General features: G+C 34.3%; 1 protein-coding gene across 1 annotated transcript; it reads left to right on the plus strand.

The window, feature by feature from the left end:
* Nucleotides 1-9,106: 9,106 nt before the first annotated feature.
* Nucleotides 9,107-17,098, plus strand: LOC105958062 (myosin). The gene is made up of 17 exons (XM_012982067.2): nt 9,107-9,744; nt 10,146-10,315; nt 10,766-10,841; nt 10,945-10,986; nt 11,083-11,145; nt 11,957-12,006; nt 12,091-12,118; nt 12,325-12,399; nt 12,483-12,593; nt 12,696-12,756; nt 13,713-13,829; nt 13,926-14,044; nt 14,421-14,490; nt 15,132-15,173; nt 16,101-16,141; nt 16,423-16,549; nt 16,755-17,098. Exons 1-17 carry the CDS (start codon nt 9,406-9,408, stop codon nt 16,856-16,858), a joined length of 1,635 nt encoding a protein of 544 aa, XP_012837521.2. The 5' UTR covers nt 9,107-9,405; the 3' UTR covers nt 16,859-17,098.
* The last annotated feature ends 10,402 nt before the right edge of the window (nt 17,099-27,500 follow it).

Here is a 27,500-nt window from a genome sequence, read left to right on the forward strand (position 1 = left end):
TTTGTTTTTTTTTTTTTTTTGGTTTAATAAATTCAAGTTCCTTGTAATCCAACATGGAATTCTTTGTTTTTTTTTTTCTTTTTTTTTTAATAAATTCAAGTTTTTTACAAGGAGAAGTAGGGGAGGGGGGACTCGAACCCTAAATCTTTCTTAGTAGATAAAAATAACGCTTGTTATAAGGAAGGAATATAGGTTTGCTTGCCATCCACATCAAAATAAATAAAGTTTTCGAAGAAATGTCAATGTTCATTCAACGCTTCAACAATTATAATTTTGAAGCTTTTTCGACTGTCCCCTCCGAATCAAAATTTTGTAACAAGTTTTGATGTGAATGTAGTTGCTGATCATGGGTTCGATTTGAATAAGCTTCCCAATAAAGAAGAAGCAACTTTTGGGGAAAACAGTTCATAAAATAGTTAGGATTATGTTAAAAGTTTATCTTCCTATATTTGTATATTTATTTTTTTTTGGTGAGAATTGAGATCAATTCGGTCATCATCATTGGAGATTTAGTACGTTTGACATGAAAATAATATTATAATTTTTTGTTGTTTTCCTGAAAAAATGGTTTGAGGAATTTATCGTCCTATGAATATCTTGTAGCCTCTCTGAATCTCCTAGTTTTGTATTGCATATTTACATTCTACTTAATATAATGTCGGTTGAAGCGTAAATATTATACCATGATTGTTTTAAAACTTTCAAACTCGTTTGCGGTTTGTTTTAGTAGTGATACGTGTCCGATCATTGTCCTTGTATTCCAATACCCACGGTTGATTGATTGTCATGTATGGTCATGTTTAAGCAGTTGATTAATACTCCATTCTTCCTTGAACCTAGATCAAGTATCGTGCGACACTTGCCACGAATTACCGTCTTTTTACGTTAATTTGATCTTCGCCCCTAGCAAATAAGCTAAGTCAGCCTCACTCTAAAGTGCACAAGAGTATGTGCAAGAGTTTGTGAAAGAACACTAGTGTTGGAGAATGCTAATAAATGATCTGAAGCTTTAGACTCTTTGATTAATGAATTATTGGATGATTACAAATGAATGAGTCCACCTCTATTTATACAACTCTATCTCCTCAATGAATGGTGGTGATCATCTTGATCTAAAGTCTACGGTTAAGTCCTACGAACTCATACCATATATATACAAAGGAAGATCCTCCAAGGATCTCTACATTAATAGAAGATTCTAGAAGATTTTGTAGAATCATCCGCTCTTGGGCTTAATTGGGCTCCCTTCATCTTGGGCTCGCTTGATGAGTCGACTGTAATCCCTTAGTTCCAATGCAAAATGGGCAGCCCGTGACATAATGCTCACGTATTAAAAAAAACCAATAAATGTTCATTTTAGAAAAAAATCATAATAAATGACTAAAAAACCACTCTCACTAGTTGTTTAACCATTAATTTTCTTAAGATTAGTGATGACAAATTTGAGAAAAATACAATAAATATTTTGTTGAAATTCTAAAGTGACAATTACTTTGAAAAAAAAACACTCTAAAAAAAAACAAATAAAATGAGGAGGGACTAATTAATTGTTTAGTAATGTTTAATTGGTTGTTTGATTGTGTGGCCTTGGTAGTGAATTACAAGATGAATGGGTGGCTGTTAATGTGAGGTTCTATTTTACCACAACTATCTTTGCACTAAGAGCAACTCCAACCCACAAATATCAAAATGAATTATCAAATATTTATTTGATATTTTATATTTTAGTTTGATACCTAATTAAATTTATTTGCTCCAACCATAGATATCAAATAGTTGATAATTAAAAATAAATAATGTGATTATATATTTTAATTAACACATGTCATTTTCTAATTGGCTATTTAGGTGGTTAAGTTGTGTAATTTCCAATTGGTATTATTTCTTCGGGATGTATTTTTACATCCCAAAAATTAAAATATCAAAATAAAAACCCATTTGATAACCCCATTGGAGTGGAAATTTTTTAACTTGAATTATTAAAATGGTAGTTAATGGTTTTGATAACCCATTTAATAACTCCATTGGAGTTGCTCTAATGCTAATCTATAATTTTTATTCCGTAAAATGACGCAATTGTTTTTTGGGGTTTTTGTGCATAAGTCCCTGACAAATTATTTTTACTATTTAGGTTTATGAGTTATATTTACTTCGCCAATAAGCCCATCCCTTTAATATGTATTATAAATAAAGGAAAAAATAATGTATATGACAAAATTACTCACAACCCTTTACACTCAATTATTAATTGTAACCCCAATTTAATCATTTTTACCACTAAAATTCAATTTTGACTTTTTTTTTTAAACTTTTTTCCTGAAATTCGTTTTTTGCTTCCGGTTTCCGGCGTTGACTTTTTTTAATGTTTTTTTTTCCTAAAAATTTTATCGTTTTTTTACGCGCGCCGCTAGACGTCATTAACAGTAATTATACTGTCGCTGACAGTAATTGCACTGTCGTTGACAGTATATTATCGTAGTTGTACTGTCGTTGACAGTACAATTACAGTCAGTGACAATATTATTATTTTTTTGGTTTTTTATTTTATTTTATTTTGTTTGATTTGTTGACAAGTCAACGTAATTATATTATTGTCGTCGACGGTAAAATAACTGTAACCAATTATCTAATCCTATACGCTAAATCCTACCAATTATTCTCAAGCTCACCCTACACAGTCGAAACATGATTAATAAAATAACTTAAACTAAAGCAATTAAAGCAAATTAAAAGGACAAGATCATGAAATCAATTTAAAACGAAGATTTAATCAGAGAAAGCAAGCATAGGATTTTATTTTCCCCCCTATGTGATTATTAATCCGCCAATTCATTCAATTATGTAAGTAATTAAATCGAATTATTAACATGAGATGCTAAATTAATCATAATCCGCTTCCGCGTGTATTACGATTCTAATACTTTAGATTCAATTACTGTATTCCTGCGCAATTAATTTTAGAACAAATCTCAATAATGGCTACCTAAGAGATTAACTATATTCCTATGTTAATACCACAAATGTTCTTCTACCACAGTTCTAATTATTAACCCGATCTTCCGATTCATGCGATTAACAATAACATAAAAGCACATAAAGTGGCCAGTTTCAGGAACTTAATAAAACAAGTAGAAGAAATAATCTGGAATTAAAACTTGCATAAAATCATAGAATTTGGTTCATAAATCCCACATAGGGTTCAAAATAAAATCCTAGAAATAAACGAATTAGCTACTCATGATTAAAGTAAAAACAAAATTAAAATAATTCATAGAAGATAAAACTATACTTTGAGTCTTCGAATTCTTCGTCTTCATTATTGCTTCTTTGCTCTTGAAATTGCGTAAAAAGATCGATCCTCAATTGTTTGCCTGATTTGGTCTTATATAGGGTAGAAAACTTGGAGAAAAAGATAGTTTCTGTGTAATTAGAATCTCTTTACTGCGCCTCTACGTCTTCTCGGACGGCCGTCTGGATTTGCAGTTCAATTTCCAAACGGCCGTCTCAATTCCAGAGACTTTATTCTCTCATGAAAATATTCGGACGGCCGTCCAAAATCCTAGTGTATTTCTCGGACGGCCGTCTGGGCTCTTATTCTTCAGATTTTTGACTTCTTCACTTTTCACCCTTATTTTTTCCAAAATTGCAGTTTTGACCCCTATTTATCCAATTATTTAATTTGTACCTAAAACACAATAAATCAACATTTTAAGCACCAATTATCAATAAAATACACCAAAAGATTCAATTAAAATATATGATTAAATGTAAAAATATACACTTAACAGCGGCATTTTCAAATATGCGTCTGCTTTAAACAAGGACGGATATCTGACTGCCTTCAATGGTTAATTCATTTACTGGTGAACAAGTCGTCTTGCTTTTCAGGTATTATTATCATATGTCTGTGATTTTTTTGAAAATCATGTTTCTTATTGAATTATAGTTTTATGTATGATGTTCTTTTGAAGGAGAACCTGTATTTGTTTTATTTCAGTTAGAAACACAAGACCAATAATGGTCTCACGATCACGAGGAGATTCTACTTTGAAAATGATCTACACACCAGACTTTGTTGAAAGAGGATATGCAAACAAGCAACCACGTGCTAAATACAATGAAAAGGTTTCATAAATCTCACTATTTTTCATTATTAAATATGTTGGGTGGATAAGGATACCTTGTTTGTTGTTGTAGATGTTTTATAAAGCACAGTCATATAATAGTCATATTCTTACTGTTATCTTAATAATTATGCTTCTACAGTATGTTAATTACACTGTTATACACATCCTAGTCACATAATAGTCATATTCTCACTGTTTTGTTAATGCCTACATAGGGATTTGAATTGACTACTTCAAATCAAAACCAGAGATTGAATATGACTATTAGGGGGTTATGGATATATGATGCTGTACCAAATGGTTTCGATTTTTTGGTATGTGACTGCAGCTTCGAAGTAAGGAATTTTCGATTTAGGGGAGTTTTCAATTTGGGGGAGTTTTGAGTACTTTCGTGCGTCTTCTTCAGCGAATTTATGTAATTTAATTTTATTTTTTTTTAATTTGGGAGCAATTTTGATAAGAAAACAGATATTAATGCAAATTAATAGGGATTTACGCGCCCATATTATTAGTAGCAATTTGGAAAATCATAGTTAGGTGTTAAAAATTGTGATAATTGCTGCAAAGACGATATTGGGAATAAATATTCGAAGGAATTATCACAAAGGAAAATTATAGTATGAACATATCACCATTTTTATCTATAGGGGGTAATTGCTAATGAGTAATGACCCCTAGTCGAGGAACTGTTCTACTGCCCCACTAATTGTGTTTCTACTTAATTACTTCTTTTTTTCTTTTTTTATTTTGATTTATTATTTTTGACCTATTTTTATAGGTGAAAACCTCATTGAAGACTACATAGAGGCATCAAGTGACATAAGGAAAGAGAAAAATTTAAACAATGATGAACGATATTCCATATACAATATGCTATAAAATGATGGCGTTTGGGAAAAAACAATAACAAAGAGGATGCGGCTATGTACAAGACTAATTCTACTTGTGTAAGACCAAATTAAAAAATTTAGTTATAAATACTATAATATCCTTGCTTGCTAAAAAAATAGAAAATTTCAAATGTGCAATATCAAAAACTCAAAAACACAAAAAAACCCTATCACAAAACCACAAAGCCAACTCTCATCTTCTCCATCTTCCAAAACCCACAAAACATTTCTCCTTCCTCCTCCATAAACCCACAAAACCTAAACATTAAAAATCATCAAAACTAGACAAATCTTACAAAGATGGCAAGTATGGAGTCAGAAGACACCAAAATAGAAGATTCTACGGGGGAAAAACCCAAGAAGGTATGCATTTATGTGTTTTTTAACTAGAACATCGTTTTTCCAAAAAAAATCTCGCGCAGACACGGTCGACATGTACAGGTCGAATTTTACAGATAAAAATCAACATTGAGATGTCGATTTTGGAGTAGAAAATCGACACTTTAGTGTCAAAATTTAACTGTTAGCAAATTAGTCCAAATATACTAAATTTCGAGATTAAGGTGTCGAATTTATGGACATATATTCGACGCCTTAATGTCGAAATTTAGTTGTTTCACATTTTTTTAACTTTCTATTTTTTAATTACTTTTTATTTCAATATTAATTTGTTTTTTTTTATAGCCAATGGCAAATGCGAAGACGCAGTTTATTGTCCAAATTTATCCAATGTTTCAAAAATATGTACAAGACATCAAGAACATCAGATCAAGAGCGGCGGTCGGCGGCAGAACTTGGGCGTAGAGTAGGGTTTCACAGGGGGGGGGGGGGGGGTGTTTAATTTTACGGTTACTTTGTTTTTTTTTCATTATTTGTTATTTGGTCTTGCATGAGTAAACAAAAGTCAATTTAATTTATGGGTATATTTGTCATTTCATCTTAATAAAATGGAATCTTTTGTAATATTTTTTTAATTTGGTCTTGCACAAGTGGAATTAGCATTGCATATAGCCGCAACCTAACAAAAATGGTGGCATCTCAATATTTAGTATCTATGCGTACAATGCAACCATTTGGAAACATACATAATATGGCCGTGCACATGCTAACATAATTCATCGTATGGCAATAAATTGTGCTCCAAAAAAGAGTTGGAATTCATTTTAACTGCATTTTTTAGATCTCTTTACATCGACGAACAACTATTCGTTCTTCAGCTTTCTCCTCGAAACTATAGAAAAAGCACATTATTTCGGTGTTGTTTTAAGTCCCGAGAAATATGCCGACATTCAAATACTATAAAACCATTTTTTAAGAAGGAAAATAAAAAATCTCGACTACAAATTTGTATAGCAAAGCTTGAAGTTAATAGCAAACCACATGATCAAGTCTTCACTTGAATGTATAATATTGTTTATATTGATGAAAAATGATTCTGCATGACGGAGAAGCCAGATAAGTACTATTTATTGTCAGACGAATAAGACTCATCGCGCTCTTGCAAAAGAAAAAAAAAAGAAAATTTAACTCTGATTTTTCATATTTGAGAAACCAAAGTTAAATAATTTTAACTATGTTTAAATTATATATTACCTTGGTTTTTTTTTTTTTTGGTCTGGTTGTGTAAATATAAATCTATATTACATATAAAACTACGATACGCACAATCAAAGTTATCCAATTGAGGAAATTGAGTCTACAATCTTTCATTAATTAAAAAAAACATCTTCCATAATTAACCACTTAATTATCAATTTATTAAAAAAAATTATTCGGTGACATTAATTTTAATTGCATGGTCGAGTATTAGTATTAGTATTAGAATTAGTATTAGTATTAGTATTAGTATTGATATTAGAGCTCGTTTGGTTACCGTTATACGGTGCTACTGACTAAATAGTAGAGGCTAATAACATGTCCGGTTGGTAAGATTCACACTTTTTCAAACCCGCTACTAAAATCAAAGTCCGCTATTAAATGCTACTATTTCATTAAATTAGTAGCACCCCTCCCCTGAGATTAATTTAATAGGGGGTGACTAAAAAGGAAAAATACAATTTTATCCTTAAAATTATATTGTATTATTGTAAACTAAGTGGTTTTATAGACAATTCATATATAATAATTGATTTTAACAAATTTAATAGAAAATCTAATCTAAGAAACCGAACATGCTACTAACTAAATAATTAATTAGTCAGTAGGGAGTTAATCCAATCTCATGTAATCCAATCTACTTCAATATAGGTAACCGAACGAGCCATTAGTATTAGTATTAGTATTAGCATTAGTGTTAGTATTAGTATTTTTAAAAAAATAAAGTATTAGTATTAGTATTTGTATTAATTTTGTATTATGATTATTTCTACTAGGGATTGGATTAGAATTATGATTGTGATTAGTATTAGACTTAGAATTAGCATTAACATTATAATTACAATTAGAATTAGCATTAGCTTTAGGATTTGGATTAACATTATAATTATGTGTAGGAGTAGGATTAGGATTAACATTAGCATTAGCATTAGCATTAGCATTAGTACTAGGTTTAGTAGCATCAGCATTAGTATTATGTATAGGATTAACATTAGTATTAGCAATAGCAGTAGAATTAGAATTACGATTATCATTAGCATTAGTATTAGCATTGACATTATCATTAGCAATATATGAGTATTAGTTTAGTATTATGATTAGCATTAGCGTTGCCATTAGCATATTAGTATTGCGATTATCATTATGATTAGTATTAGTACTAGCATTATAGTTAGGATTATGATTAGAATCAACATTAGCATATTAGAAATAGTTTAAATTAGCGTTAGCATTAGCATGTTTGTATTTCTATAAGGATTATAATTATGATTCGGATTATTATTAGGATTACGATTATAATTGAAATTAGTATTAGGATTAAGATTAACATTAGTATTAAGATTTTGATTAGAATTATGATTGTGTGTAGTACTATGATTAGGATTATGGTTAGCATTAGCATTAGTGTTAGGAAATTAGGATTAACTAGCTTTAGGATTACTAATAGTAATAGTATTATTATCATATTAGTATTAGTATTACTATATTATTATTAATATTAGCAATGGTAATGGTAATGGTAATTATAAAGTTAATTGTAGTGTTAATGGTAGTGGTAATGGTAATGGTAATGCTAATGGTAATGGTAATAATAACGGTTATGATAACGATGTTTCGGCATTTAGCCTTTTTTCACCTATTTTGGCTTAATTTGTTAATTACATGGAATATACTTTGTTTTACTTTGTATTGCACATCAACCAATGATCTTACTATTTCAAGAACTTGATAAAATTAAATATTTATTTTTATGATGAATACCCCGTGCAACGCACGTGTAAAGACTAATTGTATATATACAATTATACATCACCTTGTTGAAGATATTCTTAAAAATTCACCTATTATATTATAAATATAAAATATAAATAGGGTAAATTACAAACACCCCCTGAGGTATGGTCAAATTACAAAAACACCCATTTTGTTTGGATAATTACAACCACCCCCTCAACTCCTCAAATTTAGTGGAATCTTCGAGATTATATGAAATATTATCACTTTTGTACCCGTTTTATCCCATTCAAACTCTACATTATGAAGCAAGATGATCATAATATGTGATTTTTAACTTGTATATATATCAGTCTGTGGTGCATCGGAAACTGTATTTTTACACAAAACGAGTACAAACTAGAGCACATTTCACGGAATCTAGATGATTATGTTGAATTTGGCACCATAAGGTGGAGGTGTAAGAAAAAATCATAATTGAGGGGTAGATGTAATTATCCAAACAAGAAGAGGGTTTTTGTAATTTGACCATACCCCAGGGGGTGTTTGTAATTTACCCATATAAATATACAATAAATCTGTTTGGAGATGGTTTAACTCCTCAACCTCTCACCCCTTTGATGTTCAAAGAAAGATTTGGATCCGAAAGTCTTTTAGTTGACAATTATTTATTTAAATTTTTAAAAAATAAATAAATTAACAAGTCAAAAGTCAAATAAGTGAAACAATTAAACACATTAATTAGTAGTTGTTATGAATAATCAAGGGCATGATACTATACAAAAGTGTAGGTTATTCACTAAAATTAGTGGTACATTATATTAATTACTCCTTAATTATCATGTTAATGCAAAGAATCACGTACTTTAAATAGATTTTCTATTTTTCTTCAACAACAATTCTACAAATTACATCTGCAAACTTTCGGTAATTCCAAAAAAACATCGCCATTTTTTCAGTTGAAGATCTAGGCACACTCTACAATCAACAGCAGTCTCCCACTTTCTCCGATTATTCAAACCCCACATTTTTCGGGTTTTCATTTTTTCGGAGGGCACATGGAGAAAATGCGGCAGTGGGGCAGTGACTCCGGCGGCGGCGGATCGCCGGTGCGTGGGCACCACGCGCGTGCGTCTTCCGTGAGCGGCATTTCGACAATCAAGCGCAATCAGAACTTCGCTGCTAAAGCCGCGGCTCAGCGGCTCGCTCAGGTCATGGCTTCCCAATCGGCGGCAGATGACGACGATGATGACGACGACATTGGTGACAGTGACGGCGATTTAGGGCTCCGATTCAATCCTCCTCTACCTCTTTCTTTCTCCAGGCCGCCCATCAACACTAACGGCGTTAAGCCTCTGGTTCCTCCTCCTAAGATTCTTAGATCTTCTTCTGATGCGGTAACTCTTATCTTCTCTTGCGATGTATTTCATATTGGGATTTACTTAATTGATTTTGTAATTTGAAATTAAAGTTGAATTTTTGTTCTCCGGCAGTAAATTGCGTAATTAGCTGTATGTTCTATGCTAATAATCTGTGCACGGATTTGGCAGTGAATAGTATTATTGTGAATTTGATGTTTCCTAAGATGAATTATTGCAATGTGATTAGGGTAAATGATATGTTTTGTGTCTGACAAACCTAATTCTAAAAAACAGAACAAATTAGTGAGATTTGGTAAGTAAATCTTAAGTTAGTTGTTTGTGTATGTAGCCTGCAACTAATTCATTGTGGATGAAGCATAATCTGAAGTCTAATAAGGATTTTTGTCTTCTCCTTATCGGTTACATATGTTGATTAGGTGACTCGCAACTTACTGGATGATGCTCTACCAGCTCGCTCGACTTCAACAGGGAGGCCTTCGATGTCAATCAGAACAACGCCAGCTGTACCTCCAAGTATACCTTCACTGAAAACGCCTGCGCCTATTCCACCAATCGTTCCTCCTAACAACAGGCAAAGAGAAAAAAAGTACTCCAATTCTATCCCTCGACTGTTTCAGTCTTTCCAATTTTTTCGGAAAATCAAAATGGAATTACGTTGTTTTCAAACAAAACTGCATCCTTAGCATTCATTTTGTTTGCTTGCCAAGAGTTTGAATGCGGCAGTTAATATAATGCATGAACTATATGTGTGGATTTAAGTTAAATTTCTTTATTATCCCGAAAATCCTATTTCTTAATTGTTATTTTAACTCCCGATATGATTCTTTTCTATTTAAATAAAATATGTTCTATAGAATGTCATTTTGGCCCTTTGAAGGATAACACATGTTTGGTTCGATCTATTTCTTTATTGCCGCCGCATGTACAAATATGGGCCAATGCTTGCATAATTTTATGCCATGCAATGGCTCATTATATAATTGCAATTGTACATTTGACTTTATATGAACTAACAAGGCATCCATGTGAAAAACAGGTTCTCACCCGATTTTGGACAGTTGAATTTTAAAGATGCGGGAGACGGGCGTTCTTCTTCTGCACTTCGTGATGAAGTATGTAGTTTATACCTAAAAGTTTGGGGAAGTGTTTGAACAGTATGCTGTTGAAAGAGTTTATTTGCTTATCTTCTCTAGCTAAAATCTACTTTCTTGACAGCTCGATATGTTACAAGAAGAAAATGAGAATGTTCTTGAAAAGGTCTGTCTCTCCTTCATCCTTTGCATTGTTCTCCATTTTCACTATATGCTCCACAAAATGTATTTTTATTTTTGGTGTCTGATTTTGATCTCACAGCTCCAACTTGCAGAGGAGAGTTGTGTAGCAGCCGAAGCAAGAGTCAGGGAGCTTGAGAAACAGGTTAACCACTGCAATTCTATTCTAGAAACCCTGAAAAGTTGTATGCATTTTGATTTTGATTCCTCTCTCATACAACGCCTACCCACACACCTATTTCACGTAATCACATCCACAAAGTTTTCAACTAGTTCATGTAATAAACAGTAAGAGGTGTTAACATCCCTACTCTGGTGAGGATCAAATTTTTGTATATATTTCAGTCATAATGAAATTTATGCACTTACAAGCTCCTTGTGTTTTAAAATGAATAGTTCTATTTGACCATTTTTGAATCATTTTACCCTAAAATATTCGTCAGTTTTCTGGAATGAAAATACTGATAGTCCAGAATAATAAGACTATAAAACTATGTGACGAAAATGCACGGGGCACGTACTTATTATGTTTCAGTCAGTCATACAACTGCACTTGCAAATGGAACAAATGCACGTGTCTTTGACTCTTCATTTATCTACTAATATTTTTAATCATAAATAATATAAGATTCTGCTTGTAGACGAACCTGCTTTCGCCATGCATTTGTGTACTCTATCAACTGTTATTTTCTCTACTAAGAAACACTTAAACTTTCATCGCACTTCTGGTTCCATTTGTATCCTTGTTAAGGCTATTGCTGCTCATCCGTATGCATCGAACTAAATTATACTGCCTGAAACTAAGTCCACGGAACTTTTCTGTCTTTTTCCAAGTGACTGGTCGGCCTTCGTTTTGCTCTCCTTAACAAAGTTTCATATCTCATTCATGCCACTTTTCTTGGTTTAACCTGGTATTTTAGCAACATGGTTTGGTATTGAGTTGCTTGATATTATAGGTTGCTTCTCTTGGAGAAGGAGTATCGTTGGAAGCTAAACTGTTGAGCAGGTACATTAAAAGGAACTAAGACCTTCATTTTGTGTCCTCGTCATAAATTTTGAGTATGCTAAAATCCCATATAAACCTTTGCAGGAAGGAAGCTGCACTTCGTCAAAGAGAAGTAATCCTTGTTTTTATTTGTACTCACTAATTAAACGAAGTAGAACATTTCATCCTCTGTGGTAGAACCATTGAGATACTTCGATTTGAGAATTATAGAGGGAGAACGTAAAATAGTGAAAATAGTTATCAGTCACCTAGAGATTCATCTGATAGCAAAGATTGTTTTGTACTTCTACAATTTTATTGATGATAAAATTGGTATAGGCTGCACTTAAAGAGGCTAAGCTAGCTAAAGATGGGGTAGATGTGGACTTGTCATCATTGCAATCTGATGTAAAGGTGAGTAAGATGAACTGGGACTTGTTTATAAGTACTTCTGCAATATACAGCATTTAACTATGTGTCATTTTTGATTATTTAAGATTGCTAAAGCTGAGGCTGCAACTACTTTTGAACAACTACGTGAAACTGAGTCTGAAGTCAAAGCTCTTCGCTCTATGACACAAAGAATGGTGTTGACCCAAAATGAAATGGTGGGTGGAAACTCTTGCATACCGTGCGTATGGATAATTGTTAAGTTTCTGCTACTGTTGTACGTAGAGTTGCTTTACGGAAAAAAAACCTTATATTTTCAGGAAGAAGTTGTTCTTAAAAGGTGCTGGCTGGCAAGATACTGGGGCTTAGCTGCTCAATATGGTAATAATATTATCCAAAATGTGTTTATTGCTTTTATGTGAAAAAAAAAAAAAATTGCTCTATTTTTCAAGGACACACGATCAAAGTAAATCAATGGACATATAAAACGATGAATTAATTTTTTCTGTATTCTTATCGATCAGTTAAGTTTTTTTCAATACTGAATGCTTTTAGCTTGATATATTCATTATTCCTGCACTTATAACAATAGATGGCTAACTTTAATTAATAGAACCTGAAATGTTTGAAGATTTGAAGTTAGGGAATAAATAGTCCTAACGTTATATCATCATTTTTTTATTCGTTTTCTTTTGTGGTTTTTATCCACTTTTGTTATAATTTTTGGTATGTGGTATTGTTATTCATAAAGTACTATTCTTAAACTTGCTAGAAGACTTATATGTACCCTGTCCAGGACCAAGCGTCCCCCTATATTGTTTTTGTTGTCTAAGGCCTCATTTGGTTGGATAAATTAGCCATTATTAACTAAATAATTGGACTTGTTCGATGTTTGGTAACCCCAATAACTTCCCTGGTCGACCCAAAAATATTATGTTATCATGCCTTTTAGAGAGCTTTTTGTTGCAGCTTCCGGGGTCCGATAAAACAATTGGGTTTTCATTCGGTTATTTGATCTTATCTTGGCTAATCATATCTTGGCAACCAAACGAGGCCTAAGAATACCACCTCTTTCCTAAAAGACACATACCTAAAATGTTGATCCGTGAAATACATGCTCTGATGTAAAAAACTCTTCAGCTAATCCCCTGCGATAAAAAATGAGTGTCATTTTTTATGCATTTCCTCAACTCTCAACTGAAATTTGGTGCCAATTCAACCCAGGCCATTGCTTCAAATGAAGATATAATGCCTATAGTTTATTCTGTGTCTTGACAATTTTATTCTGCATCGTTAAACCAGTCTTGTCTTCATCACAGCATTTTTGGTCCATGCAGGCATATGTGCGGATATTGCCTCTGCAAAGCACGAATATTGGTCATCTTTGGCACCTCTTCCTTTAGAAATTGTTCTATCTGCTGGACAGAAGGCTAAGGAAGAGTGCTGGAACAAAGGCTAGTTATAGTTCTAATAGCAATTTAAGTTGATTTTATTTCATGCTTTATCTAGTAACAAATCTAACAATGGTCGCTCTTTCTGGCACTGTGCAGGTGAAAACCATCCGCAAAGGAGTAAACTTGTTGACGACTTTAATGATCTTACTGGAGACGGAAATATTGAGAGCATGCTAACAGTTGAAATGGGCTTAAAAGAACTAGCTTCCTTGAAGGTTTTCCTTTCAAAGATGTTTTAACACATATATTGTTTATTCTTATTGGATACCTGTTGATTTCTTAAAGTGGACTTATATACCCTCTGTTAATACAAATTATTCCACTACTTAGGAAAATACTTTAAAAAGGTTCAAACTTTTCAGTTTTTCATTAGTTCTCTAAATTCCGGCCCCAGTCAAATGGTAGTCATTGTATATGACAAAAGGAGTGTATTTTATCAAGCATGGTTGCTTAGAGGAGAATTTTTCGTCTTTCTTCCAAATCTGATTCATGCCTAAATTTGGAATGAAGCCTTGCAGTTGCATTGTCCTATACACGTTTCGGCGTTGGTGGTTAATTGGATGGTTTAATTTTTCTTTTCTCATCATTTAGGTTGAAGAATCTATGGTTCTGGCATTTGCTCAACAAAGACGTCCAAATTCTTCAAGGACATCCATGCCAGGTTCGTTCTCAATTTATCTCGGTCATAATTTGCTGGAATGATGAAAAAGTCTATTTCAATTAACAGTCTTGTTTGCTTAATACGGTCTAATCTATTTCAAAGCATCTTCACTGCCAAAGTCCCGAGTTTTACTTGTTCTTTTGGATGATTGTGTTCGAATGAACAAATCTAATTGCTTAAAGATTTTTCCGTAGAAGTCAAAGCACCTGTCGTTCTCAAAAAACTTCCTCTTCAAATTTCTTGAAATAGTCATTCAAGCTCTTTACTTCATGGAAAGCTTTGTTATGAATTTAATCAGTCTTCTTGAAAACTAGATACATTCATGGTTTTAACTTTCTTGCATTACGAAATATTCAATTGTGCCATTTGACATTCAAAATACCAGGGCGTATATCCAACCTTAAAGTGATGTTACCTCGGGGTGATGTCTTTGTGAAATTACCCTATGACTTGTTATATAATCCAGCTTCACTTTCATAAGCTTATATAAAGCATGGTATTCTTGAGTATTTGTTTATATCTTACTTAAGTCTCACATATAGCACATATACTATAGCGATTACATTAAAACCTATAGGTTCGTGTGTTTTTTTTTTTGTTATTATTATTAGTTTCACTTTCTAAACTACATGTTTTGGCAGACTTCAAATCACCAATTGATCCGAAGTATATGGAAGCATTTGGTAAGATTCGTTTATCTCATATCCTGCATTTTCTTTAAGGTTATTTTGGGATAATTACGAAGACCTTATTTGGTATAAATACACAGACCCTCGAGTTGGATAATTATGAGTGTACTGTTGTTTGTCACCGTCTAACAAATTAGCCGAGTTATATGTTTTCCTACGGACAAGAGACATTTACATGGCATTATCAAATATTCAATGAAAATCCAATTTTACCCTCTTGTTGGCCGTGCTTTCACTTGGACCAATTACGCTCAGGTTCAATCACTTGACCTTCCTTGAGGTTTAATCTGAATTTAGTAAAACCATCCCTGAAGTTGCCTTGCAGATTTAGCTAGTTTATACCAACTTCCCTTGAGATTCAAATTTCTAATTTACAGTTTACTTTCTAAACTATATTCCATAATATTAATAAGTGCATTTTATGTTTAAAATCAATTATACATAACTGTTTTACTTTGTTTTTCTACCCGTATTTCACGTTTTCAGCTGTAATGCCCATTAACCGCATTTCGAGAAATTAACTTGACCTTTTAAGTTTTGACAAGGAGCATGATGTTGGGAAGTGCGAACTAGAACATAACCTATTTTTTATATCGTGATCTAAGAATCATTTCGTTGACTTGCAATTTGCATGTGGTTTGTATAATTTTAGTAATTATTTTTATAAAAATATAAACAATACAAATTATTCTAAACCTTTAAAGTTGAAATGATGATACAAACATGTAGATTATAATGAATTAATTGTGACATCAACCACAGTTTACCTAATTCACCGTAATTAATTCATATTTTAGCATATAACATTAATGCTTTTAAAGGAAAGATAGATACTTGGCCAATAGTTGTCATTGATTCACTTGTAAGAATGAATACATCTCAGAATAAATTATTTTCCTTGTTTCTGTTTGTTTTTTGCAGAACTTAGCCCAGAGGAATCTGAGGATGTCCTGTTTAAGGAGGTTTTTCCATCTCACTCACTTCATTGTTTTCTAATCTTATTCTGCAGTTCCTTGTGATTCATGTTAAAATATATATTTATGAATTATTAAGCATTTGAACTACTTGCCAGTTGTCACATCAATATCTTTATTAAATAAACGATCATGTTGTTAAGTACTATTAAGCATTTATCGATATCACTCGTGACTCTGTCCTAGTAATTGTTGAACTACGATTTTTGCAAATCAAAATAGGGTATATATGTTTTATTGAATTCCATTGGTTTCCAATTTTAACATAGGCATGGCTTATGTACTTTTGGAGAAGAGCTAAAGCGTACGGTATAGAAGAGGAAATTGCCAACGAGAGACTGAAATTCTGGATCGGCCGCAGCGGCCAGTCACCAACTTCGCATGACGCAGTCGATGGTGAGTTCTTTAGTGTACTGTTTCCAGAAGAAAACGTCCATGTGTGTATCTATTTTATACATAATTATTTGAAGCTAATTCTTCTCATCATTATGCTTCAGTTCTAAATTTAATAATGTTAATCCCTCATTTTGCAAATTGTATCTCCATTTTTATTTATTTTTAATCTTGTAGTGACACTAAAAGAGACTATCTTATAATGCAGTTGAGCAAGGTCTAATGGAGATTAGGAAATTGGGAATCAAGCAACGGCTTTGGGAAGCTTCCCGTAAAGAAATTGAACTGGACACTTCCCTTCTTAACGGATGATTTAAATCTGCTGCATACTCGAGATTGAAACGAGCTGTTTTCTACCACTCTACACTCTTCTACTTGATAGCAGAAGTTAAGATTATGTCTTCGTTATTTTTTATAACATCATTTTGTACGTAGGCTGTTCCCTTTACTCTAGCAACTATACGGTGTAAATTGATCTTCAAAATCACACGAGTTATTTTATTGTACGAGTTGGACTCCAGAAAATAAAATGAACAGTACTTTTGCCAGGTGGTATATATTTTCTTTAACATTCTGGAGATTATTCTTCCTCTCAGAAATAGTCGAACCTTATTTTCTTGATGCGAACAAAGAAAGAGTTTAATTCTTTGTTCTAAGATTAAATTGCCCTCATCTTCCAAAATGCAATGGTGTCTCTTGAGATAGGAGCACTCCGAATTGCAAGAACAACGAACTTGAAAATGACTTTAGAACTCGGCAATAAAATGCAAACACAACTTTTTTTTTCGAACCGTTTGTGTGAAGTAATACAAGCATATCTATTCAGTACATTTCTCATATGTTTTTAATTCCTGAAATGATAAATACATGACGGCTTTTAGTAAACGGATGTAATTTTTCTAATTTTAGTTTTTAATCTCATTTCAGTCATCTATCGTCTCTTTAACTTAATTATTCTAAATAAAATTCATAGATTTCACTTTCATATTTAAATTATTTAGTGTTGTTGAATTTCTAAATTTAAATTTAGGTTTTTTAACTTATAGAATTAAATTGGGAAAAATCATCTAAACTCAAAACTTGTCCATAGTTTATCTTGAAATTGAAAAAAAAAATAGAGGTTTCCATTTAAAGTGCATTGTTTTTTGGTGGTTTTTGTGGTTTAAAAACACAAAAATGGTGAAACAATTTGATATAAGAAAGCTTCACAAACCCAGAAAAATGAGTACCTACAGTAAACTGTAGTCTGAATTATGCTCAAAATTTGATAAACTCGTGTCTTGACGATTAATAATGCAATATTCTGGCATATGAATTGACCTTTGTCACCAGGAAAAAAAAAAGTTCATCTGCTATATTATCCATTGATAGATATAATCACTATTAATTATTTCATTTGAGATCGGTTGCTTTATGAAGTTTTTTTTTATGCTGAATATAATCTAAAATTACCACTGTATAGATATACATGTTTGTTTTGAGAACTTTCAAGATACATCTACTCCACCAAAAATAAACTTATGTATACGATTCAAGAATTGCTCTAAATTTGCTTTGTTGTTGTTTTCTTTTAGTTGCTATTGTTATTTTTTTAAACACAATTTTATTATATATTTTTTATGCTGCTCCAAAATGTTGGGTTAATCCAATGGTTTTGAATTCCACAAGTTTCCTAAGTTCGGGAATCTTCAAGCCCAGTATCATGAATGCCAAGAATTCTTGCCACGCATCCGAGCTAGTCAAAGGGACGGTTTCACTTGTTAACACACAAAACAGTTGAAAACACTAGGTGACACGCCGGGGGTGGCCTGGCGATTGTCATCCGATTCTCAAGTCAAAAGACTATCAGAATATAAACAATTAATTATAAGGGAGGTGATATTCGCGGTAGCAAAATTACGAATGCGGGTTAAAAAAATTCACTCTCTACCTATCTTTCTCTCTACAATTTTATTTTTAATAGCTTTTATATTAGAAATCGTTCTAAAACGCATGTTATTGCAGTAATTTGCAAAGAAAAATGAGTGCATCGAATGAGGATCGAGATATGGAACCCAATGAAGTAAAATTTGTTCGTTTTTGTTCTATAAATCGCGAAAACGTGACTCGCGACCAAACTGGGAGCTAAAAAGCCTGATTCACGCCCGGTTTGGGCGCGCAAAAGTATTATACGCGCCCAATTTGGGCGTGCACTGTGACTGAGATTTAATCAAAAAAAATTATATATTATTGCTGCCACAAGATTTGAACATAGGACCTAACTTTTGAAGAATTGACTTACTTGACCAACAAGGCTACAACCATTTTTATAATTAATACTTATTGAATTGTAGCAAAGAGGGATGCTCACTAGCAGCTCAAGAGGATTGAAGACCAAGGCAGGGCTCTTGTTGACAAAGAAGGTCTAAAAAGGAAAATTCACGCATTTGAAGGTAACCGCCCTACTAGTATAGTATAAAGACCTATCGGACCTGTGAAAGTCTCGTTTTTGGCTAAACTAAGAAAGACGAGCTTTGCTGCGACGAGGATGCCTTTTTTAATCAGCCAACGTCAAGACCTGCACCAGAGTCCTACCACGTTAAAGAGAGCACCCAACTTGCTTGTTGACACGTGAGGGGAAATAGGAGTCTGAGGTGGCAGGATTGACCACTAAAGCCCTATATATGGTAGTGATGAACTAATACTTATTGAATTGTATTTATAGATTTCGTTATACTTGGCAAGAAAATCATAAATACACGCTGCTGGAAAGACTCGCACACAGGTTTATTGTGCAACCAAACGAGACGCTGACCAACTAGGCCAGAGCAAGTTCGTTAACTAATACTTATTTAAATATAATATATCATTTCATGTACACTGGGATAAAAAAAAAAATATGAACCGGACGACCGGTCCAGAACCGGCGTCCGGATCGAACGCCCAAACCAATTTTCCGCGCCCAAAATGGGCGTGTGAAAGTAGTTTCCACACTTGTTTTAGGCGTGGAAACTGCTTTCACACTCCCATTTTGGGCGTGGAAAATTCGAAAACCCAACACTAAAAACAACCCCAAATCGCGATTTTCTGGGGATTTTCACATAATTAACCACAAATTCAATATATATAACTACTTTAGATGATTAATTACCTTTCAAATTGACGAGATTTTCGGATTTGGAAGGATTTGTGAGAGAGGTTGAGTGTTTTTGTGAATTTTGGGGCTTTTGGGGCTTGGATGGATTTGGGGATTTTTAGAGAGAGAAAGAGAAGACTATTGTGAACGACATTCGTAATTTTGTTGCCGCGTATTTCATTTCAGTTTATTAATTAATTGCCTAAATAGTGCGTACCTCGTTATGTGATTGATAATACATATTTATAGGTGGAGTTTGGTAAAGTTTTCTTGTAGAAAACCAATGTGGAACAAACACATTAGATTTATTCCCATAAGCTTCTTATGAAGTTCTTAATTAAGGGCCTTTGTGTTGGGCTTTTCCTTTAAATGAGCCTCTAGGGCTTTTTGAGTTAAAAGCCCAATTAGGTACATCATTAAGCCCCCACTCCCAGGTTGAGCCACGGGGTCGTGCGTCTGCCTGGGAGTAATTAGAAATAGTCGCTCGAAGATGAAATAATTTTCATGTTTTCCTTGAGTTTCAAGGTAGCAAGAAATTTTGAAGTCGGCTACAAGGATCTTGTAGAGGTGGGCGCTGCAGTTAGGCGATCATATTTTTTGAAGGGAGACCCATTTGTTATACGGCTGCGATCAGTCGCCAAAATTATGGGAAGAAGTTGTGATATCCCTTGGCTTTGTTGCGTAGTGAGAATCGCGCATTTCCTAAAGAATGAGTTATGTTTTAACTTTTCTGGCGAGACGGTATCCCTTGGCTATATCGCCTAGTGGGGGGTCCATCTCTTGTAAAGAATGAGCTTTACTTTATCTTTTTAGGGGGGCGAAATCCCTTGGCTTTATTGCCTAGTGGGAAGCACGCATTTCGTAAAGAATGAATTATGCTTCATCTTTTCATGTGAGACGGTATCCATTGGCTATATCGCCTAGTGGGAGGCTCGGCTCTCGTAAAGAATAAGCTTTTACTTTATCTTTTTAGCTAAGACGGTATCCCTTGACTTTAACGCCTAGTGGGAAGTCCGTATTTTTGTAAAGAATGAGTTATGCTTCATCTTTTTCGGTGAGACGGTATCCCTTGGCTATATCGCCTGGTGGGAGGCTCGACTCTCGTAAAAAAATAAGCTTTTACTTTATCTTTTTAGGTAATACGGTATCCCTTGGCTTTAACGCCTAGTGGGAAGTCCGTATTTTTGCACTTGGTGGTTGATCAGACCCTCAAGTTTTTTATGTAGGAAGTCTGCCCGTTTACCTAAGTTTTTTGGGGCGGGTAAGAATCCCCTGAGCTTTAGTTGCTCTATTTTTTGGAACTTTGGGGAGCGAGAAACCAAGGTTCGGGTTGGCCAGACCCTTTGTGATCCTTGATATCTTTCCTTTTAGCTATTTTTTGAGTTTATTGATTTTTTGTTAAATCGATTGTAGATGCCTTGAAAGAAAACGCGTAGAGAAGACAAATGGTTGATGTAGAAATCACGGTGGCGATATCCCACCAACTAAAATAGTTTATTAAGAATCATGCAGCTGGCGGTATGCCACCGACTTATTGCTGAGAAGAAATTACATGGGGCCCGCGTGGGGCAATAGTAAATGCTAAGTAAAGTATTTCTTCAGGATTGAGATTGTTCTAGGGATTCTCTCAAGTGCCCGTTTTGGACAAGTCTTCCGAGCGCTCGCATAAGCTGAAAACACTCCTCAGTAGTGTGACCTCGAGCTTGGTGGTATTCACAGTAATTATCCGAATTTTGTCGTTTTGGATTCTCCTTCATCCATCTCGGTGGTTGTAGAATTCATTTCTGCTCGGCGATGATCATCATGTCAACAAGCTTATCCTTGAGAGGTGAGAACTTCTCGAATGCGATTTTTAGCAGGACGTCTCTCTTCTTTTCCGAACGTACTTCTCAGTGCGATTCAGGAGCTCCTCTAGGGTCATAGGGGGTCGGCCTTCGATGTACTCTTGAAAACGAACATGCTTTCAATTGTGTTGCAGTATGTCGGTTAACATTTCGTGATTAAGAAGGGGCACTTCATGTACTGCTTTGACAAATCGTTGCAGGTAATTCATGAGCGACTCTCCGTCCCACTGTATGACCTTGAAGAGATACGACCAGTTTTGGCGTATTTCTTGCTTATAGAGTGTTGGTGACGGAAATTTGTCGCTAGTTGGTCCAGATAGAATATGGACCATTCGAGCAAGCCGTTGTACCCAATTTGTGCCTGATCAGCTAGCGTGGTCCGAAAAATCTTGCAGTGAGCTGCATTACTAAGACCGTAGAGGTCAATCTTAACGTAAAAATTATTTAAGTGATCTTGGGGATCCCCGGTTTCGTCGAATTGGGGGAGATTGGGATCCTGAATTCGAGAGGCAACACTTCTTCCATAATAACAAGAATATATGGGTAATTCGGGTGGACAATGCCCCAAATTGAGCGGCCGTCGACCTCGAGACTTCTCGCCGAGGACTCCTTGAGCCGAGGACTCCTTGAGTTGCAGTCGCCTGAGCCTGCTCGATGCCTTCTTGTTTCCTGGTGTCGAGAAGCTCTAGTTCCGAGCTGGTTTCGAGAGGAGTTTTCGCTGTGGTGTGCATGTTTGCAGTGTCCCCTGCCTCGAGGCCTTTGACGATAGTCATACGACCGGGAATAACCGCTTCTCGTCCGACGGCTTTGCTTCGCTCTCTCCCTTGAAGGGGCTCGGGCTCGTTGCCTTAGTGGACGATGTGATTTGCGACGAGTTTCCCTTCGAGGGGCGCGGTCTAAGGACGTATTACGCTGAGGCGAGTGGCGGTGAGCGTTTCTTCGAGGCCGGTCTCAGGATGTGCTACGCTGAGGCGAGTGGTGGTGAGCGTATCTTCGAGGCGCGCGGTCTGAGGATGTGCTACGCCGAGGCGGGTGGTGGTGAGCGTATCTTCGAGGAGCCTGTTCGGAGGAATAACTTTGGCGGTTGAGCGATACTCTTTCCTCTGAGACATGGAGCTCAACGATTGGCGGAGTGGTACGGACATGCACGGGCCGTAGGATTGCTTCCCATGTTAATAGTTTTTTTCAAAGTCAGTTGTGCTTTGAGCATTGATATACTGAGTTACAACGTCCGTCGCTGCCCAAGCTGCTACTTTGGCCACCGTCTTCTCCATTAAGGCTTGTAATTCCTCTGCAATCATCTAGATGACCGGCGCTGAAGATCCCGCAAGGTCGGCCACTCCCATCGTTCTCTTCCTTCGAGGTGGTTCTATGACTCTAGCGCTACCTTGAAGCGGTTGGTTGAGATCTCCTTGACCACCTGCGTTGGCCGCTCCGTAGTTCTTTTCGTTCGAGGCGGCTCTGGGACTCCACCGCTACCTTGAAGCGGTTGGTTAAGATCGCCTTGACCCTCTTCGTTGGCCGCTCCCGTAGTTATTTTCCTTCGAGGTGGCTCTAGGACTCTGCTGGTACCTCGAGGCGGCTGGTTGAGATTTTGCCTTGACCACCTTCGTTGGCCGCTCTCATAGTTCTTTTCCTTCGAAGCGGCTCTGAGACTCCACCGCTACCTTGAAGGGGTTGGTCGGGGTCGCCTTGACACCCTCTTCGTTGGCCGCTCCCGTAGTTATTTTCCTTCGAGGTGGGTCTAGGACTCCGCCGCTAACTCGAGGCGGCTGGTTGAGATTGCCTTGACCACCTTCGTTGGCCGCTCCCGTAGATATTTTCCTTCGAGTCAGCTCTGAGACTTCACCGCTACCTTGAAGCGTTTAGTTGGGATCGCCTTGACCCTCTTCGTTGGCCGCTCCCGTAGTTCTTTTGCTTCGAGGCGGCTCTGAGACTCTGCACCTACCTCGAGGCGGCTGGTTGAGATCGCCTTGACCACCTCCGTTCGCGACTCGCGCTCTAGTTTTGCATTCCCACAGACGGCACCAGCATGATGCTGCTCCAAAAGGTTGGGTCAGCCCAATGGTCTTGAAGCCCACAAGTCTTCTAAGTTCGGGAATCTTCAAGCCCAGTATCAGGAATGCCAAGAGTTCTTGCCACGCGTCCGAGGTAGTCAAAGGGACGGCTTCACTTGTTAACCTGCAAAACAGTTGAAAACACTAAGTGACACGCCGGGGGTGGCCCTGCGATTGTTCTCCGACGCTCAAGTCAGAAGACTATCACAATATAAAAAAAAAATATTAATTAATTGCCTAAATAGTGCTACCTTGTTATGTGATTGATAATACACATGTATAGGTGGAGTTCGGTAAAGTTTTCTTGTAGAAAACCAATGTGGGACAAAACATTAGATTTATTCCCATAAGCTTCTTATGAAGTTCTTAATTAATGACATTTGTGTTGGGCTTTTCTTTTGAATGAGCATCTTGGGCCTTTTAAGTTAAAAACCCAATTAGGTACATCAATTTTATAGTTATCTGTAATTTACAAAGATAGAAAAATATAAAAAAAGTTCGCGAGCTGGCTCGTAATCTTATCAACAATTAAGGATGAACTCGAGTTTGAAACACCTAAGCTTATTAAGTTTGGGGTTTTGTCAAAACGCCTTATCAAGTTCGGCTCATTTACAACTCCTAATCTAACGCCAAAATATGTTGTCGGGGATTTGTCAGAGACCATCAGCCAATATCGATTCTCGGCCCATTCATAATGTCAAGTGCAAAGAACAATTTACCTATGATAGCTATTAGCACTTTTCCATTTGATTAATGTGTTGTATATAAAAACTTTTGAATAAGTAAACTGTAAAAGTTGGTGATTTGAGTAAAATTGAAAATTAAGGCTATGTTTGGTAACGTTTTCGAATTCTTTTCACATTTTCCCCAAAATGAAAATTATCTTTCTACGCTATTTTCAAAAATTTTCCCCCAAACAATCTGCAAATTGGCAGAAAATAAATTTATAAAAACTAAATAGACATGGAAAAATGTTTAATATAGTTATATAAATAAATAAGATTTTTTTTATCATATTTTATTATAATAATAATAATAATAATAATAATAATAATAATAATAATAATAATAATAATAATAATAATAATAATAATAATAATAATAATAATAATAATAATAATAATAATAATAATAATAATAATAATAATAATAATAATAATAATAATAATAATAATAATAATAATAATAATAATAATAATAATAATAATAATAATAATAATAATAATAATAATAATAATAATAATAATAATAATAATAATAATATATTCAATAAATTAAAATTAAGAAAAAATAGTTGGTTTGTAAATTGGCAACGATTATATTGTGGTGCCAAATCACTTGGAACATTTACAAACGATTATATTTTGTTGCCAAATCACTTGGAGCATTTACAACAAAATATTCCGTTGTCTTTTATCACTTACTGGCAACAAAATAAATTTGTTGTCGTTGTATATGTATTTACTACAATTATATATCGTAGCAAAAAGAAACACTCTTTTGCAACAAATAAAGTTGTTGTCTTACATTAAATTCGTTGCGAAATATATATGATACTATTCACAACAATAGTTTTCGTTGCCTATGAGATTCAAAGGCAACAAAAATTTCTTGTTACAAAAAGGTTATTTTTTAGCCACAAATATTATATTTCGTTGCTAAAATATAATTATTGGCAACGAAATTAATTTCGTTCACAAAGAAATCGTTGTCTATTTTACATTTTCTTGTAGTGTGTAACTAGAGTTAGTTGTAACTAACCTAGATTAATTAACATCTGCAAGAATAACTTCATCCCAAAATAAGAACCAACAAAAGAGATCAAGACATGTACAAAAATACACAAAAGGAAAGACTGAAAAGTAAAAGGAATAAAAGGGACGTAAGAGAAGAATTTTTTGTCATATTTCGAGTGGAAGCTTGTGACATTAATAATTAATTAGAGTGCCTACTCCTTCCAACAAATTAATTAATTAATTAATTAATTAATTCTGTAGACGAAATAATTTAAAGAAAGAATTAATGAATTCTGCAGACAAAATAATTCAAATAAATCCAAACTGTGGGTTGCGCTGTTGTTTTACGTTGTATGGGTCTAATCACGCGTCTTTCATATATATATATATATATATATATATATATATATATATATATATATATATATATATATATATATATATATATATATATATATATATATTGCATGCGTTTATTGCAGGTTTTTGTATGTAATATTTTTCAACACATGCATGTGTCTGTGTGTGACCCATAACTAGTGATGGCTATGAGGTTTTTCTTTTTTTTTTTCTTTTTTCTTTTTTTTTTTTTAATAATTGGGGTGTTGGAAATTGCTAAAACACAATGGAAAAATAAAAAATAAAATTAGAGAGAGAGAGAGAGGATAAAAGAAAGTGTACAGAAGCAGAAGCGCAGACGACAAAATGAAGCATGTGACTATAAATTATTATAAATAAATAGTGTAACATATATATGTATGAGTGGTCACGCAGCAAAAGTAGAGGACCAATTTCTTGTGCTAGCTGAAAAAGGTGATCATTATATTTTAAATTAAATTCAAGTGAAGTGTGTGTGGATAATAAATTATATTAATTATCTAAACCCAGTTTAGGTCCATATAATTAACAACTAATCACTTTATGTTGTTGACATTAGAGACTTGCACACTAGCTAATTAATATATAGGCTACTCTAGTTCTTTTTTTTTTTTTTTTTAAATAATATAAATATTGTATAATTAAGTTTCGTCTCACTAATTTGGACAAATGATATTTATTTCCCCAAATAATTGGGAAAATAAATGTGGATGCGAAGTACAATCGACTTCTCCACTTGATAATTCAGTGTTCTAAAAATCGGCCGAGGCAGTCGATTAATCGGTCTCCGATGTGAAGGCGGTCCCAAACCTTTACGATTTTAGTGTAAAGATTTGAAAAATCGATTTTACATTCCTTCATTGAAAATTTACATTCCTTCATTAAAAATTTATCTGACCTGGAAATGAGAACCCCCGGAGGCGAGACCTCTTTTTGGTACAAGAGTCAATACATAGCCTCTATTATTATAGCAAAGATTTAGGGGTTCCAATGCTACCACAACCATACCTTCGCTTCCCACTTTGTATAAGATTTAAATATTGCTCCCAAAAAAAAAAGAAAAAAAAAAAGAAATCACAACAAATTCAAAACTGTTGAAAAGAAATAATAGAATAGTCCCACTTCTTCCCCAAACCTTTTCAGTTTCTCTCTTTTTGCCTCTCAAGAAATTATTGGTCCACGTGGCTAAACATACAACTAGGCGTGGTTTTAAAATATTTTGTCCAACATGCTTAAGTGCACACACATCATTGCTATCTTGACAACATTAAATAAAACCATCATCATAAAAAACCAATCTCTAGAATTACCTTTCCTCTTATTTTACCGATTCCAAAGATAGTCACCAATATAATTAAGGGTAAATTACAATGCCCATTATGTATGATCAAATTACGAAAAATCTCCTTCTGTTTGGATAATTACAACTACTCTTCAACTATAAATTTTCTTACACGTCCATCATTGTGGTTTCAAATTTAGTGAAATTTTCGAGATTATATGGAATATTATTATTTTTGCCCATTTTATCTCATTCGAACTCCACATTTTGAAGCAAGATGATCATAATATGTGGTGCATCAGAAACTGTATTTTTACACAAAACGAGTACAACTAGAGCACATTCCACGAATTTTAGATGATTATGTTGAATATGACACCATAAGGGTGGAGGTGTAAGAAAAAATCACAACTGATGGGTAGATGTAATTATTCAAATAAGAGGGGTTTTTTTGAAAATTGACCATACCTTACGGGTGATTGTAATTTACCCTATAATTAATCACTAGTTACAATATTTTGGCGGTCAATAAAGACTAATAA

Source organism: Erythranthe guttata, chromosome 11 (assembly GCF_056151865.1).
Source record: "Erythranthe guttata isolate IM_541 chromosome 11, IM_541, whole genome shotgun sequence".
Lineage (NCBI taxonomy): Eukaryota > Viridiplantae > Streptophyta > Magnoliopsida > Lamiales > Phrymaceae > Erythranthe > Erythranthe guttata.

Coding starts and splice junctions, on each gene's coding strand:
- LOC105958062 (XM_012982067.2), top strand. CDS start 9,406: ATGGAGAAAATGCGGCAGTGGGGCAGTGACTCCGGCGGCGGCGGATCG. Junction 10,987..11,082: donor ATGAGAATGTTCTTGAAAAG/GTCTGTCTCTCC, acceptor TTGATCTCACAG/CTCCAACTTGCAGAGGAGAG. Junction 15,174..16,100: donor GAAGTATATGGAAGCATTTG/GTAAGATTCGTT, acceptor TGTTTTTTGCAG/AACTTAGCCCAGAGGAATCT.